General features: G+C 35.2%; 1 protein-coding gene across 4 annotated transcripts in view; it reads left to right on the forward strand.

The window, feature by feature from the left end:
• CDH18 (cadherin 18) overlaps positions 1-21,075 on the forward strand; it is a 156,218-nt gene that overhangs the window by 106,102 nt on the left and 29,041 nt on the right. For all 4 annotated transcript variants that reach the window (XM_062499513.1, XM_062499428.1, XM_062499608.1 and 1 more), the window contains 3 exons: positions 525-712; positions 4,488-4,741; positions 18,531-18,667. In XM_062499513.1, the coding sequence (XP_062355497.1) occupies positions 525-712; positions 4,488-4,741; positions 18,531-18,667 (579 nt within the window). The remainder of the gene's footprint in view (positions 1-524; positions 713-4,487; positions 4,742-18,530; positions 18,668-21,075) is intronic.

Consider the following 21,075-nt stretch of genomic DNA (forward strand, 5'->3'; position numbering starts at 1 on the left):
ACTGTGGATGGCAGTTATATTTTTTGTGCATAGGGTAAAATATTAAGATTCATTGCATTTTTCTTTAGTAAAATTTACATGTTGAAAATGCTGATGCAATGTTGCAAAAATAATCAGATTTTGGGAAAAATACAACAAATTTTTCAAATCAAAAGTACTCACTTCACCATGCATTTAATTGTAAGTTGGTGCAATATATATTTTGGTTATGCAGAATATAAACTTGTAAAAATACTGGTATGAAGTAATTTCTGTATTATGCTATGTACAGCAATAGCTGTGGAAACTAAAATCCTACATTAAGTGATTTGGATTTTGAATAGGGAATGAAGGAATCCCAAGTAAAGTACAATTTAGTTTTTATTTATTTCTGGGATCTAAATAAGTTAATACCTTTATTTGTCACTTTAGAAATACATACATATTCTTCCATTGACTCAGACATCTATCAAGCAGATTATGGTTTTCTAATTTAGTTTGACTAGAAAATGTCCAAATTATTATGTTGTTTTTCTCCCCCTCAGAACATTATCAACTGTATGTTCCTGAGTCGGCTCAAGTTGGATCAGCAGTTGGCAAAATCAAAGCAAATGATGCAGACACTGGTTCAAATGCAGACATGAAGTACACAATTATAAATGGTGATGGCTCTGGGGTATTCTCCATATCTACTGACAAAGAAACAAGGGAAGGAATTCTCTCTCTGAAGAAGGTAAGCCATAGAAGATGTAAAATTTAGGCAAAAATTCCACTTTTGTCCCCATCCTCCTTGAATCTTGGTATAGGAAGTTTATCTGTGGCAATGAATGTATAATTCAGTTTTCATAGACTGTTATTCTTTGATTTGCTTTTCAGATGGTATCCAAATGATCCAGTACTGTGCTAAAGACTTAAAATATTACTGGTCAAGCTATCAGAGAGTTATAATTTATATGTAGCTCCTGTATTTGTCCCAGTCAGTTGAGAGTTCTCATGTGGGTTTGATGTTACTGAGTCTTGTAGATATCAATTATATACATATACATATTTATATATATATATATATATATATATATATATATATATACACGTATATATATATATATACCCATGGACCCTAAAAATTATAAGTGAGTATATATTCAAAATTCCTAATATGTATTGTGATCTTGATTAATGGTTGGAGAAATGAAATCCTGAAAAAATGTGAAAGAATAGAATAAATAAAAACTATTATAAAGCACGATTATTGTTTGTTTGCTCTGGATAGATATATATACCTCAGATATTAAAAAGTTAGTTTAAAAATTAGTTATTAACATTAGTTTCTAACTCAAGGAAATATTATTTTTATAATTCATAAATATTTTAAATATCTCTTTCAGTATCTTAAAAAGCTTTAACTCAGTGTATTTTGTAAAGGTTATGTAATACCCACCTTTTTCAACCACATAAAAGTAAACTGTCTTTTTTATACCACTGGATTTATTTCCTTGATGGCCTTGTTGTAACTAAAACCATAATCTGTTATTTCTTCTTCAAAGTGAGCATTGTATTTTATATCAAGTGAAGAAGAGAGGTACATTTTGCTTAGGTAATGTTATATTCCAATTGAGCAGAAATTTGGCACTTAAAAGTTACAAAAATTCGTTTATAATACCTCCATTATTTCCTCAGATACCTTATCCCTGTGTACAGTATTAAAAAAGTGATCTTGTGTTTTTTGTTTTTATTTTTTCTCTAGCTTTTACTCAGATCTTGTTTAATAAGTATATTATATTTTGTGTGCTGTAGTTGCTTTGAATTAAGATTGGGTTTCAAGCTAAATTTTTTGATGGCTCACCCAAAATAAATAAACTAAACTATGAATAGAATTGTTTTGATTTTCTGCATCAGATACCAGTGCTTTCTATGACAGTGGAATAGAATTATTTGTCCTCTAGTGCTTCTCCAGAAGAATTTACAGCAAGTACATCAGAAAAGCCAGATATATATATATAATATTGTGTCTAATGACCTGAAATCCTCATCAAAATATTAAAGCTTCCCTTATGTGAGATTCTGATGGCAAAATAAAATTTTTCAGTGCCTCCATTTAGTCTTTTAAACAGGTATGCAAAGGCTATGAGTGTTAGAATCTTTTCTAGTCTCATTCTGGTGACCCCAAACACGCTGTACTTTCATTATTTTTCCTGTTGACAAACCTGTGGAGCTATTCTTCAAAGATCTTTTGACAAAGGCTTGATTACAAACCCTCATGAAGTATTTCCACTTTACCTCATGCATTTCCTTGTTTGAGTAAAAACTGGAGGAAACCCAAACAAAAGAGCCCAGTAAAAGCCTTAATTCTCTATATCCTTAAAAAAAGAATGGCCATCATGCTCCCCCTTCGTCATGATTTTCAGAAGAATATGCTAGAACTTTCCTGACCTCAAGCCAGCAAGTATCACTCAGGCTTCCCAGAAAGTGTCTTACAGCGTATGACTCTTCCATTTTGCATAATGAGACTGGAAATGTTGACGAAACAGATAGTTATTTCTCATAAAATTCTGTAACTCCTTTTGGGACTTCCAGTAATTCCTTTTGGGAGTCTCATATTAGAAACTCAAACTGCAGTATAATGCACAGCAGCACTTTCCAGTTAGCCCTGTAACAGGTCACTTGACCTACATTCGGCATTTTCAGTTTTGCATTAAAATCATAATAGCCAGCAAATAGATACTGAAGTTATGTTGGTAATTGTCATGGGAAGACATTATTCATTGAGAAAATAAGAAACATGAACAAAATTTCTGTTGAATTCATCTTAAATGTTTTGCTTTCTTTCTGGGGAAGACTTAATGATGTTCAGTGTTATGATAATTTTAACTAAAAACAGAAATTATTTGCATATCTAGAGACACAAGACAAGTCTGTCTCTCACCTTATATGTACAGCTAATGATTGAGGTGTTATAGAAAAAAAAAGTAAATTAAAGAACGAAACGACTCTGGCTGTATTTGAAATGTCAGCTTTTTCTGATTTTTGAATAGATTATTCCCTTAAAAAAAAAAAAAAGTGGTATTGTCTGATCAAAGAACTAGATAAAATAAAGAGTTTGTGTTACTACATGATTTTGTCATTCCTCATGTGTTTTTTTCAGAGAAAGTAAACTTCCTGTACATGTTATTTAGTCACTGTCTTTGTAAAGTGAGTTTTCCAAAAAGACATCAAAGATACAAGTTGAAGTCCTTTTTTAAATCTGTTTACTCTTAGAATATACATGCTGCAGAGAAATTAAAATCACCATTCAACATTTTGCTGCTCATAACAAAAAAAAATTGATCAACATCTGAGTTAGAATTTATTAAAACTATATTTCTTTATGAATTGACATGAGTAGCATACTTGCTGCTTTTCCTTGCATAGTAATGCATTTACAAAGTTATGATAAATCTCCATGCCTTTAAAACTTTTTATTTTTGCATTCAGGAAAGGGAAATAGAAAACATGAGAGTCACAAAAGCCTTATACTGTTAGAGATCAAAGAATATATTAATTGCCCTTAAGTACACAGAGGGGAAATCAAAGCCATGTATAAAGTGTATATATATCCTGACCAATTTTTCTTATGCATCATCAGTCAAATTTATTGTAAATTTCATCTACAAAACACACACTGACAGTGACAAGCCACATACTGAGTTCCTCATATATCTTGCCTAACATATTACCTCGCCACTTCTTAGGGTGACAGGAAATACCAGTTTGAATTTGGATGAAGAATTTTTGATAGACAGACTGTCATGTCCACACAGAATGATTGCGGTATCAGTGGAATTCTGCCCTTCCCTAATGGCAATAAAATATCTGTTTAAAAAAAAATAAATTACATGCATATGCAACTTCTTTTAATGATATTACTGTGTTTTGAGACTGTTAGAAATAGACAGACTACATCTGTAGCCTTTTCCTCATTCCCTAGAAGGACCAGCTGGTCATAAAAGTTCCCACTCTTACAGTGACTGTTCTTCTGCAAGAAGTTGGCTTTATTCAGTTGAGGATAAATGAGATGCCCAAAAGGTTTTGAATTCCAATTTCATAGACAGCAAGTGCCCATTGCTATGAAAATTTTAAAATAAAGATATGGACTTACTTTAATTCAGGATACATCCTAAATGTCTCCACCTTTTTCAGAATTTAGGATTTACTGATTAAAACCAAAAGGTGACAAAATTCAGATGCTACATTTTCATGAAAGTAGAATCTGAGGCCTATTCTAAACCCCGGGTTTTCTCCAGAACTAGTATCTTCTCCAATATTCTGCTGTAGAGAAAAATTGAGAGCATTGTGCATTGTTTATATCCTTCTACATTCAAGGTATGGCAGTGGCTGCCAGAATAGCAAAGAATATAATCCCTTTCTAGTAACATGAAATGTTGAAGTCAAACAGGAAAGTTGTTCTTAAACTACTATCAGGCTAAACTAGAAAACAGAATGGCTCTGAGAATTTTTTTTTCTGCCAACAGCCACTCAACTATGAAAAAAAGAAATCATACACACTTAATATAGAAGGAGCAAATACTCACCTTGATTTTCGCTTTTCGCACCTGGGACCATTCAAAGATGTAACGATGCTGAAGGTCATCGTTGGAGATGTGGATGAACCCCCGCTCTTCACTATGCCTTCCTATGTCATGGAAGTTTATGAAAATGCAAAGATTGGGACTCCTGTTGGCACAGTAACGGCACATGATCCTGATACTGCAAACAGTTTAGTGAGGTATAGTAAATCCAAATTATATGGATTAATTATTCAATCACAACATTCAATTTCACAAGCTTAAGGGTTAATGAGATCTGGAATGTATGAAGACTGTTTATTTTAGTACATAAAGGGAAACATGGGTCAGAGCAGTGTCATGATCAGTCTGTATGGATTAGATTTATTAACATAGCCTTCAGACTTAATTTGGTTTGCACTATAAACCCCATCATTTGAGCAAAGGTCTGATTTTCCAGTGGTATCCTGCTGTAAAACTGTTAAATTTCATAGAACTGTTTTCCCCCTGTCTGTCAGAATTACACTGGCCCTCTGCACACATTCTGCACTGTAGTTATCCCAGGTGCTTATGTAAGACAGCAACGAGTTTAGATACATCTTCCTTATAGAGACAAGCAGGATCATTTTTGCAAGACTTTGGTTAAAGATGAACCCAGTATTTCGTAATATGCTTCTGTGTCAGTGGAGTATCAAAAGAATCAAATATGTGTGATAATGAATTTTGTGGAGCAGTACATGAACGTTGTGTGTCAAAGATGGTAGTAAATTTAAAATGTTTCCCAAAAATATCCACAAAAACATTTTTTATGCTTTTCCTTTCCACAACATAATGATATAGCCTTTGTAGAAATCATATGATCATATCCTTGGAAAGCAGTTTTTCTTAAACTAATTAGGTATATTTACTCTCCTGACTGAGTTGAAATCTGCTGGGTATATGTAATAGTCTTGGTAAGATGAAACAATCTTTCAGAACGATGAAAACATCAGGCTTTTACGGTTCTTTTGTGATAATATGATAATAGTTTAAGATTCTATTTTTTTTTTGTTGTTTCAGAGAATCAATATATGCAATTTCATAGTGGCAAATTATTGCCTTTGAAAAATTTCCATTATGGTATTTGTGCCTAAATCATAACACACATAATAAAATTTTGCTAAAAATAGCTGTCAAATGCCTGTAGATCTAATACTTTGATTCTGAAGCTACTAACATGGTCAGATCAATTATTGTTGTGGAAGTTTGGTGTAGGAAGAGCTAGTACAGATTTGACTAGTTGGTCCATTATTCAACTGTCTGTTGCCCATAACAATTTTGTCTAGAAAGAGAGAACTCTGGCAAAAGGGAAGCAGCAGTAGTTTGTACAAAGGCTGGGAAGGCCAGAAGTAGATTTTCTGGGTGAAACAGGCAGTAATTTGGAGATAGAGGGATCAGAAGAAAAATTATTTCCAAATATTGAGCTTTTTCTCTTTTTTTCTTTCTTTTTTTCCCAAACCTGAATTTGTAACCAGTGATTGAGGACAGAATGTTAAGTATCCATATTATTCATATAATTGAGGGGGAAATCGTTTTTGCTTTTGTCTTTTGTGTTTTTCCCTCAACTGACAAATATTTTTGAGTTGTTCCTTCTATATCTCTATGTCTCTCTAACATAGCATACCAAACCATGAAGATCTGAAGGGAGCCAGTTCTCACTCAGTTACATGTTGATGGGGTTTGGCAAGGGCAGTGGCAGCTCAAATATCCTTGGCATTATATTGTGACCGGGTCCACCCTCTAGCCAGGCTTTATCCATCCTGGTGGAACTGACAGTGAATGTCATTTGTGAGAGTGTGGGCTTTTTATGAAGACGCTGATTCTCTAAGTCCCTAACCAACATGGTTGCTGTGTGACTCTAAACAGACACCAGGCTGGGTTGGTGTGCCCTCAGCTTTTCCTTGAGCTTCCTGCTGTGGGAGCAGAAATGATGATCTGGGAATGGACAGCTGCAATCCCCCTTTTCTTACCTCAACTTCACACAGAAACACTGATGTAGTACAGAAGGGTTTTGTATTACTTCAAGATCTGACTACAGCTTGGGAAACTATGGGTTGGAAGAGGTGTGACCTGAGAAGTGGGACAGACTTCATGGGCTGAGCTGCTGCTCCACTTGGAGGCAGGGTCGTGCCCCATGCTGCACTCAGGGCCATGAGCAAAGGAACCACTCAGAGGTGCCTGTATTTCTCAGAAGCCTCCGTACAGTGCACTTATGGCCTCTTATGCTGTTTTGCAAGTAATGTCTCCACTGTTTGTCTGAAACCCTGGTGAGTCTGAAAGATAGTCAGAGGTCTTGTGTATTCTTTGTTTCCCCACAATTCCTGGTTAATTGAAAATGAAAATAGTGATTATACAAATGTAACCAGGAAGATTCAGTGCAACTTTCTTAGAAAGCAGAGATCACAATCTCCAGGGAAGGTAGGTACAGATAGGACTTGCCCTTCTGATCTCTGTGCAACAGGAGAGTAACAGAATAGCGCTTCTTATCCAAATGGCTCAGATACATCTCCAAATACTGTGATGCTACAGGACGCTATACAGAGCAGCGATTTGCTTATCAGGCTTTCCTAATCCACTTGTGCATCCTTTCCACTTTATGAGATCACTCACTGCTGTGTATGAGATTGATGAAGCACTTAAGCACACACAGTTGAAACCATATCACTTTGCTGCTCAACTGCTAAAAGAGATACAGTGTTGTGATTTGTTCACTGCCCAATTAAGTAACAGTTTATTTTGATGCCAGGAACAAGTCTTGAATACAGAAAAATGGTTGGAAGTGTAGTTAAGGTAATTAACAGTGCTGAAATATTTCTAAGTTATTTGAACTGAACACAAAAATAAATAGCAGCATCTATTGCTATCAGTAGAGGGAGACAAAGTGGGTGTTGTCCTTATTTCCTCACTGCAATTCCGTCACAGTGATTTCACCTTCTTCCTGAGCTAAGCAGTCTTCAGAGGGCACTGAATTTTTGCCTCTGCTAGTACTAGTGTTTTAATCTTTAAGCCTCAGAAGAACAACCTTTGTAATAACAAATGTAGCTAATAGCTGTGGGATCTTTGTATTCAGTATTTATCTGATTGGCAATTTGGACTCTTCTAAAGGATTTTTTGTTTTTAAGTTGATTGATTTTTTTGTTGTTGTTTGTTTGTTTAAAAAGTAGAAAAGCATTTTCAGGGAAACTTTTTAGAATGCTCTCTTTTAAAATGAGATTATTATTCTACTAAAATATGAAAAGCAAGATGTAATAGAAAGCACAAGAAATATATATTTAAACTACATTGTATTAATTTTGAATATAAAGGAATTTTGAACAGTTTGAAAATCACTTAAAAAGTACCTCAAAGTTGTTTTTTAAATCAACAGAAAATATCCTTATTTTTAATTCGTTCATATTACTGCTTTGTTGGAACATTTATGAGAAATTAATCCCCTTTCATTGCTTTGTGTCATTTATTCTGCTTCCATACTCATATCTTTTGTTGCTTGAAAAGGTCAGGGCTAAGTCACATCTTATAATAATATCTGATGTGCAAGTGGGTCTTCAAAGGTCTCTTCCCACACAGTATTGAGGAAAGCGTGACTATTAAATGCTCTCATTAGAATTTTTTCTTAGTCCATTATTCATTTTAAATCTCTCTATATCTACGTAGAAATCATGGTTTTTTTTCTTCCTGAATTCATACACAGGAGATTTGCATGGAGATTAGGGGTTGAAACAACTTTTAATTGGCAAGGCACTTATGTGTGTTGAGAGCAGCCTTCAGCTGCTAGTAATGCCTCAGGGCAGGGCAGTGCCTCTTGAGACCCTTAGGTCTTCCTTAGGTGTGATCCTTGGGTGGTGACTGCCCAGACACAGTGCATTCTCCAGATGATCCTTAGAGCTTCCCATCTGCCTCAGTTCTGTTGCCAGTGGAATGGTTTTCAGAAAAATAATGCTGCAACTGTTCCCCAAGCCACCTCCAAGGCAGTGATTCAGAAAAGAGCTAAGATGTAGTTTTAAAAGTTCATGACACTTGCTGCAGCTCTGATATAATACTCAAAGTAGTTCCATAACATGCACCAGTTCCCCCGGAATAACTTCCTGGTTTGATAATGTACTATGAAGATCTGGAAGCCTTTATTAACCTTATACACTTAAGAGTAGTGTTTGAGAAATAAGGCATCCCATTACAGAAATACTGTAACATCAGATCTGTCCTTTGATTACTACTTTGTCATGAGTGATACAGCAGGTAAATCACTGTTTTGAGCATTAATGATAGGACTTCTGCCCCTGCTAGTCATGTTTTTGCATCAATTTATTATGTTTAATTTAGGTTATTTATATTTCTGGGTAGAATTTTTCTTTTCCTGATATCTTACAGAAAACTTTCTGGTGAATGAGGTACAGGTCCTGATCAGAACTCTGTCTGTGACAGTAGTCTCAAATGATAAGAAAGATAAGCATCTTCCCTTTTCAGAAGGTCTACATTTGCTTGATTAAAAACGGTTTTGTATTTTTTTTGGTCCTTGGAAGATTGATTTGCTATATTAATATGTTGGAACTCGAGTCAATTTTCTGTTGGACCCTAATCAGGCTGTAATATATCTTACTACAATGTTTTTTATTCACAAGGATTGATCAGCTATAGGAAAGGGAAGTGAGAAAAAAAAAGTTTTGGTTTTGGCTTGGGTATTTTTTTACTTTTTAAATTTTGTGCTAAAAAATATTTTTTTTTCCAATTTATTTTGTCCTAAAACCTGACTTTTAATTTTGTGCTAAGTTGGTGAAGAATAGAAGTGCAATCTCAGTCATGATCCTGGCTTCCCAGTTTTATAATGGTCTTATGTTGCTTCCTTCAAATGGATGATGTATCATAATTGTTATAATACATGTATATACTAATGAGTACAAAAACTTGATTTCCAGCACCACACCTGGTATGTAGAGACTCTAATAAATACATAGTTCCCTTGTCCTACTTGGATTTAAATTTGCAACCTTCTCTTTCCTTCTTTCAGAAAGAATACTACAAAGTTAATGAATTACAGGTGCATATGATTATAACAATTAATGAAGTGTAGGATTTTTTTCTTCAATTCCTGAATTAGGTAGAGAAACTTATTTTAACTTTTGCTGCATTGATTGTGAAAGATAGTAATCTTTTAGATTCATCTGAAGATGAATACTTTCTGTCATCAGCCTTTAGAAAGTATTCTTAATTTTCAGTAAATGGTATTTTAAGAGACAGGCTTCCATGTGGATGAACGAACATACCCCATAAGTTTTATGCATTCCTATTATTATTTCTCAAAGTCTTAGAGACATAAAGTATTGTGAAAAATTCAGGTTTTAGGCTTCTTTTCTAATGTAAAGTTTAAATTTGCTAGAGGTAGAATAAAGCCTCAACTTGTGATTGAAATTAAAGAGAGGTGCAAGAAACCTTTCAACTGCATGAAAGGATCAAAGGGAGGGGCTGAAAACTGAAATTATATTTAAAAGTTTATTTCTCACCCCATTTTCTGAGATCATTTCAGTTTCTATACCACTCATCCATACCCTCAGCAGGGAGAAGGGATAAGACTGTTCCCCCTCTGGAAAATACAAACATTCTTTCTCCTAGTTATTTTCATTTGTCTTACTTGCTCTTTGAATGTCATGAAAGAGGAATAAAATCAGTTTGTTTCCTGCTGTCCTGTGCATAGCCAGCACGACTTCCCTAAAGACAAGTCCTGCCTGACCAGTCTAGTGGCCTAATGGAGTGACTACATCAGTGGACAAGGGAAGGGTTATAGATGTCATTTATCTGGACTTCTGCAAAGCCTTTGACACAGTCCCCCACAACATAATTTTCTCTTAACTGGGAAGAAATGGACTGGATGTTGGACTGTTTGGGGTAACATAACTGCAGCTACCCTTTCTATCTGAAGGGAGCCTACACAAAAGGAGGAAAAGGACTATTTACAAGAGTGTGTAGTGACAGGACAAGAGGGAATAGCTTCAAACTGAAAGAGAGTTGGTTTAGCTTAGATAGTACCAAAAAAAAATCTCCTCTGTGAGGGTGAAAAGACAATGAAAAAGGTTTCCCAGAGAAGTTGTGGGTGCCACATATCTAGAAATGTTTAAGGCCTGGTTGGATGGAGCTCTGAGCAATCTGGTCTTGGGGAAGGTCTCACTGCCCATGTCAGAGAGGTTGGAGTTAGGTGTTATCTAAGGTCCCTTCCAGCACAGGCTATGATTAAATGAGTCTATGACACTTTGTTGGCTATACCTAGGGCAGCTTGCTGAGATCAGTGCCATAATGTAGAATGACCATCCCTCCCTCATATGCCCGTGGGGGGAACATGTGAGATTTTCCAGATCCTACCAGGCCTGTGCTGCTGAAGACAAAGGCAAAAATCTGCCCCCCTCAAAGGAGACCTCAGAGCACAACACTATCATAATCCTCTGGTATTCTCTCTAAGATTATCAGTAAACTGAGACAGAAAAAGGACACCTTATTTTGCATGGCTGGATAGAGATAGGATTTTTTCTACTACTTCTTCACTAATTTGCCATCTGATTTCACAGTGAGAAGACATTTTAAAACCTTTCTTTAGTGTTGAGGCGAGAGGTCTCTTGCTGTTTTGTTCCCTGAATTAGTTTTGATTCTGGTCAAATTTTGCGTCCCATGTCTCCCAGTAACACATATGTCCATGTCCTTTAGCAGGAACTGGTAAGATGTTCTGACATCTCTTCTGACTAGGAAGAATCCCGCTCAGGATAGGAGTCAAAATGCCACATTAACCAGAACCACCTCCATCCTCCCCTGAGAACTGAGAGAGAAAACACACACAGATCAACTTTTTGACCACGAAAGACTGATTTTTCATGCCAGAACATCATCTTTATGTTTCTATAATTTCTACTGACTTCAGAATGCCTCAACATTCTTTTATGGTTTTGGAATCAACCTTTGTATCTGAACTTCTCTAGAGTGTAATCATTTAATAGGGTCATGCTACTCCAATAAATAGGCACACATATATCTATCAATCTTGGTTGTATTTGGTTTAGTGTATAATATGTAAAGAAGAGAAAAAGGTAGTATGTAAGTAGAACACCATTCTTTAGCTGCTAGGTAGAAAAGTAGGTGTAGCTGTAAAGACATAGCTGTAGCTAGCTTGTAGGGGAAAATAAAAGTGTTTCTCATGCAACACTGACTGCACCTTATTTCTTATCAGCATCTGAATGTTAACATCTTTGAGTAATAAGAAACTTGGATATAGTAATATACAATTCTGCCATCAACTCCTCTACCTGAAATGCTTTTGGACAGCCATAATCCTCTGAAGAAATTAATAAAATCATGAAAATAAGACAAACCTTTATCTTGCTTTGAATTCTGAATTATGTTTTGAAGTATGTGGCCTGTTCTTAGCCTACACTGACTGGTAGAATTAGCTGGAAAAATGATCAGTGTTTGACACATGCCGACAGAAACTGCCAGCTAGAAATGATGAGTGTCAAAGGGCTTATTACCTTCAAATGAAAAGTATTCCAAATTTCCTGTGTACAAGGTGACCAGTGTGCTAGAGGATGCTAATCAGAACTGGAGCAGGAAGCTGACTTCTGCATAAAATTCAAACCAGTAGTGATGCCTCTCAGGGACTTTTCTGGGAGACGGTGGTTCACTGCTGTCAACTCCCCCATGTCCTCTAGGATCCCACAACTCACATCTCCAGGACTAGGACATGGAACGCTTCCACTCTGGCTGAGCTGAGATTTCAATATGAGAGGTGAGGAGTCCTGTATAGAAACAAGGTACTGCTGATCAGCTGATGGATGTCAGCTGGCAGCCAACACCAGAGATAACTCAGCAGGAACAGCATATTGTATCACTTCCTTTAAATGCTGTGAGAGAAGCAGTATCTTTCTCAAAGTTATGCTATGGCTTTTTGAAAAGAAAGCAAAGGAACAGTAAACAGAGGGATTATCTTCTCCAAGCTATCTTCAAATGTATTTAATTTTCACACCTGGAAAGCACAGTTGAAGGCTGTAGTTCTCAGTAGCAGTCTTCTGCCAAGGAGCTCTGGAACATCAAATGTCTCCTTAATGTACCAGATATGCTGCAGGGAGAAAATTGGTTACCTGCTGATTGGCATGACTTCTGACTCACTTCACAATTGCTTTTCTCTCCTGGCTGAATTTGTTTGAGCTATAGGGAAATAAAGTGGCCCTGGAATGGAGGTAGTGTAGTGCAAGACAGTCACAGCAACAGAATGTCTCCCCACCACATTTGGCTTTAAGGGTTTGCTGCTGGTTCTCGGGCTCATGAGTACTGCTGTCAGGAGGCAGAGGGAAGATAAAAGACATGCCCCAGCATGGGTCATTTCTTGTTGTTCTCCAGCTGGTCAAACACAAAGAACTGCAGCTGGTTGGTTCTCTTACTTTGTCATGTTGTACCTCCTTCTCTCACTCTATGCAGTTACTTGCTCTTCGTTTTCTAAGATATTTTATATAATGAAATAAAAATGTCTGTATTTTAATCTTTTTCTGAGAAAATGTCACTAAATTCTTTAACTGAACAGGTTTCCTTATAATGGCATTTGACTTTTCACTCATAAGTCTTTAAAGATATAATTGATTGAACGAGGTTCTGTTCCCTTCTCATGGACTTTTTGTAGTAATTCTTTATAACCAGTTTCACTTGTTGTTTGAGAACTGGCTATTTGCTTATGTCTCAAAACAAAACCTCAAGGAAGCACTGTGATCTTTGAATTCACATCTGGCTGAAATTTGTCTTTGGAAGTTTATTATCAATGAGATTTGTAGCCAGGGTAGAAATATGCAACAGAGCTCATTTTTGCAGTTGATAAATAGGGTAATAAATGAAAAATAACATAATTAAAAGGTAAGTTAAAGATTTAATTAAAAACAGAAACAGACAACTCAAAACCTCAAATCTATTTTAAAAGTTCAAACTCAATGTTCGTCCTTAAGACACAGTAACTAGAGAGAGCCATATCAGAACAGTAACAGCCTATGCCAGTTGTCTATCCCATGATAAACTGGTGTTAATATTAAGACAATAATTTAGGTAGAGAGATTTTGAAAATTCTTATGTCTTTTCATTTCAGAAGCCCTCCTAAAAGGTTTGGAAATCATTAATATTTCTAAACTACTTTAGCACCTTTGAAATTTTTCTTCATTTTAAGCAGTCTTTGCATTATTAGAGTCTGACAGGTTTAATACTGAAAGCAGATTTATATGTTCTGTGGTGACCTTCTGCCCAAGGGCCATCATTCATGTGTATTTCTCTTTATTTCCTAATTGATGTAAATGCTTTTAGTTTTCACCAAAAATGGGGGGAATATCTGTAATCACCGATCCACTGTTTCACTAAAATGCAGGAAGTGAAGAGCAAAGCCAGGGAGCCAGTGGCTTGCTTTGGTTAGAAGGATATGGATGAATCTGGGAATGTACTTCCATTCACTGACACTGCCTAATAAAAATGTGGCACACGTTGAATTTCCCTGTGTTAGCAGGATTCAGTTTTGGTATTTAATTTCCTTCAGATTATCTTCAGATAGTATTACTATAAAATTTTCTTTATTCATGATACTTTTAAATGAAGTTTCTTTCAGATTAGTTTTTGTTGCTGGTTTGCATGTAAACAGCTTTTGGAGAGCTGTTTATCTAGGCATGTCTTATTATTAAGTCGTCTTTATTAACAAGTGACATGCAGCTCTGATGTGCTAATTTAATGTGCAGTGGTTATAAGCATGCCAAGTCACGTGGCATTGTCATGAGTAAATATCTATAAATAAATATCTCAAATAGATATTTTAAATTAATTTTTGAATTCTAAGTGAGCAGAAACCATCAACCGAGTTAGGGTGAAAAATCTACTTTGAAATCACTCTTTGAAATTCAAAACTTATGCTATATCTTTTTGTGGTCTAAAAAAACATCAAAAAGCAGATCACTAGATGTGAAGGGAAGGCTAGGAGGAGAAGGGAATGACCTCATCTGTTGTCACTATTACTCAGATGAAAATAATTTTTAATCAGATTAAGTGAATTCAGAAGGTTAAGTAAAGCATCATTGGCTCTAGAATGTGCTCTATTTAAAGATATAAGGGGGTCTATTCTCAACCTGTAGATAAATGAGTGACTAGTATTTATAAAGGTCTAAATTGTTCAGCATTTTGTAAAGTCAGTGAAACTTGTTCTAAATGCCCTTTTACATGACAAAAATGAGTTAATCTACCAAGAGAGTTCTTGTACAAAATATTTTTAAAGCAGTTGGAAGCACTAGTATTCCCAGATTTTCTACTGCGTGGGAATATCTTCTGTAGCTCGTTTTACTGACACATTCATGAAGGTTGGGGAAAAGAGAAGTGCAAATGTTTGCTTTTGATATGATGCAAAGAAAAATTTTAAGGAATAATCTGGAGTAATGGAAGGGAACCGAACATTTTAATTATGGTAAAACCTAAGAAAGTACCACGCTCTTATTTACTAACTGAAGAGAAGAATTGTCAGTCTGTGAATATTTCAAACTGTATGCAAAAGTTAGCACATGAAGGGGAAGTGCTACTGTAGAAAAAAAAATAGAAAGAGAATCATTATTCTATCCTCATTGGAAGTAAAAGTGTTAGTACAATAAGTTACCACAGGATTATTTTGTTACATTAATGACACAGAAAATGCAATTAAAGTTATTAATCCAATCCTAAATTCTTTAAACAGACATTTGAGGTCCTGTAGAACACACTTAAATGACTGATTAAGAAAATTATGTTCATATTAAAAAAGAAAAAATACGGTCTTTTACAATATGTTTATGAAAATTAATCATTAGATGTTCACAATTAATCAGAAAATCAAACATCAATTTTTCTACACAAGCTTAATTTTTGGGACAGATGTTTTTCTTTTTTTTTCTGTACTTTGCTCAAATGAAGAGGTAATATACAAGTCATATGCACAAAAAAGCAGATGGGTATTCATATTGCTTTAAGTTTTTTTATCACTGAAGCCCAATATTAAATTCAACCTATTTTTAAGATACTGTCTATAAATAATACATAGCCCTATTTTTATGGTTATGTGGTCAGCGCAATAGTGACTAACAGAATAGTCACTGTGCCTGATGTTGATAATAAGCAAACAATGTCCAGAGTAATTAATGTTTGTGAGGAGAACATTCTTGCATTATAAATTGATTTGGATTTGCAGTACCTGTTCCATATGAACAGGTTCTCTTTTTTCAGCAAATAATCCTAGTTGTTATCAGGATACTCCTAGAGTCAAGAATAACAAAGCTATACTAGGAGAGAAGTAAGTCAATTTTATCACTGCATAACTGATTGTAATCTCTACCAGTAAAAGTTCTCCAAGAAAACTGAAGGACGATTATGCATTCCATAATTTCTCTCTTAACTTTCTAGTTCATTCTGTAAAAGTGTTTTTGTATCTGTGTATGTATCTTGCCCAACGCAACCAAACGTTCATTATTTCTGTGTTAAGAGTAATATGATCAAAACATTCCAACTGTTTTTCCTAGCTCCGTTTTCCTACGTTGCCAAGCATAAGGTGTAAGGCCTGGGGGCATTTCTTCACCTGAAATATGGATCTTCTGGACAAAATTCAGATGTCAACATGACTGTAGCAAATATGTCAGCTTTATGGATTTTTAGAGGTTGATTCCAGTCTGTATCCAAGGTTTTGTAAATAGTTAAAGGTAATGCTATCTGTGGACGTGGGAGACACAACTTCTCCACTGAGACAAGCACAGTCTTAAAGAGGTGATTATAGCTTGCACAAATAGGGCCACATAAAATAATGACAAAAGGATAATTGTGTGGTCCATTTTTGTTCTTTATTTGTGATGTGTCCTCAGAAGATTCCAATATTTCTCAAAGCAAAATAAATGTCTTTGGATGCCTGCACCATCCAGCATTTCATGATCAGTGACTGCTGAATGTTCATCAGGAGTTTTCTTTAAATTCCTCTCCTGAGTTTACCAAGCATGAAGAAGCACATCAACTTTCAGAAGTGTGCCTGCAATGACCACTTTGTATAAAGTCACTAACTTTTTTTTTTTGGCAACATCACTGTTTTGTTTGTGTCTGTTTGTTTGTTTATTTCATTCAGTTAGCGAATAATGTCCTCTGAAAAAAAAAAAAAATTCCTGACTTAAACTCTTAAAAATTGCCCCATCACCTATGTTATCAAGATCTTGTTAGTCCCCTTGTTTGAAGCAACTTGAGCTGCCGTCTTGCAGCTCTAGTGGCAATTTGCTTGTCACTTGCTCTTGCACATCCAAAGTGCCATTATTGGGTACTGCTGGTGTATTTTGGAATGAGATATTCTCAAATATTGGTCATAATGAACTATACAATAGGTTCTGTCTTAGCTTTTGGGAAACAGCAAGGACAATCTTTGCTCCAGAGAAACATAAAATGGAGAGGAACTGAGGTCTGCTGTCTCTCCAACAACTCCCACAGTCATACAGCAGGGCTTTCACTCTTCATTATGTTGAAAGGAAAGATAGAGAATAGACAGAAAGAAAGATATTCTATCCTAGCTTTGGCTGTTTTGATTTCCAGTGACTAATCTATGGTTCTTTAGCTTCTGAAAATACTTGAGGCATGGTAAGAAAATCTGAAATTCCACAAGGCAAGAGAGATTACTGTAAGGCAGACATAAATACTTCTTGCAGGTAGGAGTGGTGGGTTCAAGTTCTCTCCAGTAAGGAAGATCTACGCTAAGTCACCAAATCCTATCTAACTTTTCTACTGAGTGTCCAATCCTTTGAGCAGTTAAGGTGACTGACTCAGATTTCTGCTTTCCCTACTACCTGCTTTCTTTCTTTTACTTTTTCACATCATCTCTGCCTTTAATATATCGTTCAATTAAATGTTTGTTTGTTTGTTTGCTTGCTTTTGTTTACACAATTGGTATAAATAAGTACATTGGGAGAGAAATAAAACTTATTTTTAATTGTTTTGAGCTTGGCAACTTTTATGTGTGTCACTCTTTTTATTAGCTAGGAATTATATTTCTGATGAGGTAAAAGTAAGAGGAATTGGATGGGACAAAAAATAATTTTGGACTTTATATGCATTCCATATATTAAATGTATAATTAATTTCACAGAATGAAAACAGGGATGACAAATTATCAGGAGAATTACCTATGGTATATAAAATAATATTTTCTTTTTTTTCTTTTTCTTTTTTTTTTTTCCTGGAGTTAGTTAAGAAGGATTGGAAGGGTTCTGTAATTGCTTAATTTGTTAAAAGCCATTGTAAGTGATTCCAGCTTTGAGAAAAAATGTCAGTCTCTTCTTTTGTGTTCTTTCCCTCTGCTTCCATTGCTCACTTCAAGGTTTTTACTTTCCCTGCTAGGCAAAATGCCCAGAAGCCAAGGGAGGTAAAGTAGGGAAGTTTAGTTTTGGTGCTAGGGTAGTGTCAATGACTGCTCTGGGAACCAGATGTTTCTGATACTCTGTAAAGGTTATGTTCCAAATGGCTTACGTGTCATCTTGTCATCGATTTCATGTCAGAGAGGCATGCTTCCAAACAGGAATTGAGGCTGATCACACCGGTTTGCAGTGGCAGGCAAATAAGCTGAATAATAATGTCTTAGTATCTGTTTTCTTTTCTGCTTTTCCATTTCATGATTTTTAGTCAAATTACATGTGTATCTTACCTTTGACAGGATTGTATACTGCTGTGCAAAATACTGCCTGTTAGCAATTTATGTCCTTGCGACTCACAGTGGAAATATTGTTATGTATCAAAAGAAATAAAACATTATGAAAGAAAAAAAATATGGTGTTACTTTGGGTGTCTCCAAATTATAGATTTTTTTAGTTTTTTTTTTTTTTAATGTCTATGATTTTAAAAGCTTGAAAGTAATATTCTTATATAGATTTCTGTTACTTTGGATTATATATGCTACAATGAATATATATTTATTGTTATATTTCTTCATAGATATTTCATTGATCATAACACAGAAGAAGATAGGTATTTCACCATTGATGCTAGTACTGGGACCATTAAGACTGCCAAGATCTTTGACAGAGAGGAGACACCTTGGTACAACATCACAGTGGCTGCTTCTGAGATAGGTAAATAATTTATTTGGCACATAGTATGAAAAATAAAAGTTAGAAAGTAAAATAATCACTCTCAGATTTTAAGAGAGACTACCTTAATATGTTATGTCCTTTTTAGCACCAGTGGGTTTTTTAGATAGTCTGGATAAAGGAGAGTTTTCTGTGTGTGTGTGAATACTCTAAATCCACAGAACAATTGAGCAAAATGCCACATACCTATGTAATTTCACCAGAGTAAGTCTGCTACATTTCTCTCCATGGGACATAAGGCTGCCAACTACCCAGCAAAATTTCTAAATATTCAACGTCCTAAAACCAACAGCTTGTCCCATTTGTGTTTCACAATTCGTATGTCTAAGAAATTAGGATTATTTAGTACTGTCTGACAAATGAGTCTTTCCTTCTTATCTACTATCAAATGTTTTATCGAACTGGATGCTAATTTTATGCCCATGCTAATTCGTACTTCGCAGATGCTTGCCTAGTAGTTTCTGATCATGTCTCTAGGCTTTTAATAGGCAAATTGCCAAGTAAAGATACAATAAATAGTTACCTGTATATTTGAAAGTCCTCAAATTCGGATGAATTTCCATTGCCTCTGATACACCTTGCAGTGATCAAAAACCATCTGGCTGAGTAGTCCGAGACAAATATTTCTACTTGAGGCAAGGAGAGTTTCAAGATCTTTTTAGTTAACCTTTTTATTACAGGGTCTTTTATTTTTCTACAGTCAATGTTTTAAATTTATAAAACTTAACAGGCAAATAAAGAGAGAAAAAGTGCCATCCTGGCTTGACAGATTCAGTCCTTCAAAGTACTATTCATGATGCTATCATTCAGTGGCAGTGATTTTGATAAAAAATATGAAATGTTTTTGGTTTTTTTTTTTCAATTATAAAACACAGGTTTTACCTCTAACAGGTTCCACTGACATTATTGAGACTGGTCTGCTTTCATCTGTTTCATCTCTAGGTTAAAATTTAATCTATTCTGCCACTACAGCACTAGCACATGCTACAAAATAAACAGCATGAATGTATTTCATAGACAACAAATTGTTTCTTATTATTGTACCTACATTCACAACTAAATTGACATCTTGGGCTAAGTGCTTTTCTATAGTAAATAATAGGATGTAGAATTTTATGATTAGCTCTTTGAAAAGGTAAACACTAACATTCCTGTGTGCTTGACAGTATTCTCATATATAGAATATGCTATTTCAATTCAGCATGAAATAAAATATAATTAAAGCCTAATCATAAACAGGTGCACACTGTAATTCAAAAAAAGATTTAAAAGCTACATTGGGACATTGAAAAAAGGAGTAGTCACGAGTCCTTTTTTGGAAAACCATTGAACTTCAATTATTTTCCAGAAAGAAATCTCAATAGCATAAAACTTAAGCATAGGTTTCTCCATATTATTTGTTTTACATAATCAAAAAAATGCTGGTACATGTATCATGCTGAGAATAGTATGAAGAAGGAGGATTATGTTTATAACTAAACTAGAATCCAATTAATTATAAGAATTATACTCTTTTTTTCTTTGCTTTTGTTTGTTTGTTTGTTTGTTTTAGATACTCTGCTTGCAATTCTCTGTTTCAGTTGCAATTTGTTACAGGAAAACAGAGATCTGACTTTTTTTTTTGTCCCTTACACTGCCTCTGTTACTGTTAAAGATGAGGTTGGAAAAAATAAATAAACCTATAGTGTCAGTTGGAAAAACAATTCATTTATGAAAAAAGGAAGAGACAGTAGTGAAAAAGAGATGGATGACAGACAGACTGACAGGCAGACTAAATGACAGACAGCCTTTCCTTGTGTCTACTTCCTCAACCATCTTCTTATCTGCAGTAATTTGGAAATTGCAACATTGTTGTTCTCTTCCAAATCCATTGTGAACTTAATAATTGAAATTATGATGGAGCAGGGAGCATATGTTGTGTATGGCCAAAGCTCTTCCTTTAAGTGCTACCTATCCCATATCTAGTCTTACAGCTTTTGCTGTCAAGTTCAAGCACAAAGTATTGCAGAACTAAGACTAAAGCTGAAATATCAGTCAAAGGCTATGACCAAAGTGTTGTTCATCTGTGGGGGTGGCATTCCTCGAGTTTATCTGACATAGTAAAAGGCATTTGCAGTTTCTGACACTGTTTGCTTGGCCAAGAGCACAGCAGAACCTGCAAGGGCCATAAAGAACATATTCCTTCAACAACAGGAGGTGCTCTGTGGGTATAAACTATTGATTGTAGCTAGTTTCTTAAAGTGTTTTCCTCTCTTGCCTTTGTGCTACATTTCACTGATAGAATTCAGTTTCTACTGTTTTCTTCTTTCATCCTTTTGGCCACGATTTGTAACCAGGCTTATTTTGCACATATGAAATTTAGAATCAACATTATATTTCTACCCCAAAAT

The sequence above is a fragment of the Cinclus cinclus genome, chromosome 1 (assembly GCF_963662255.1).
Source record: "Cinclus cinclus chromosome 1, bCinCin1.1, whole genome shotgun sequence".
NCBI classification, from domain to species: domain Eukaryota; kingdom Metazoa; phylum Chordata; class Aves; order Passeriformes; family Cinclidae; genus Cinclus; species Cinclus cinclus.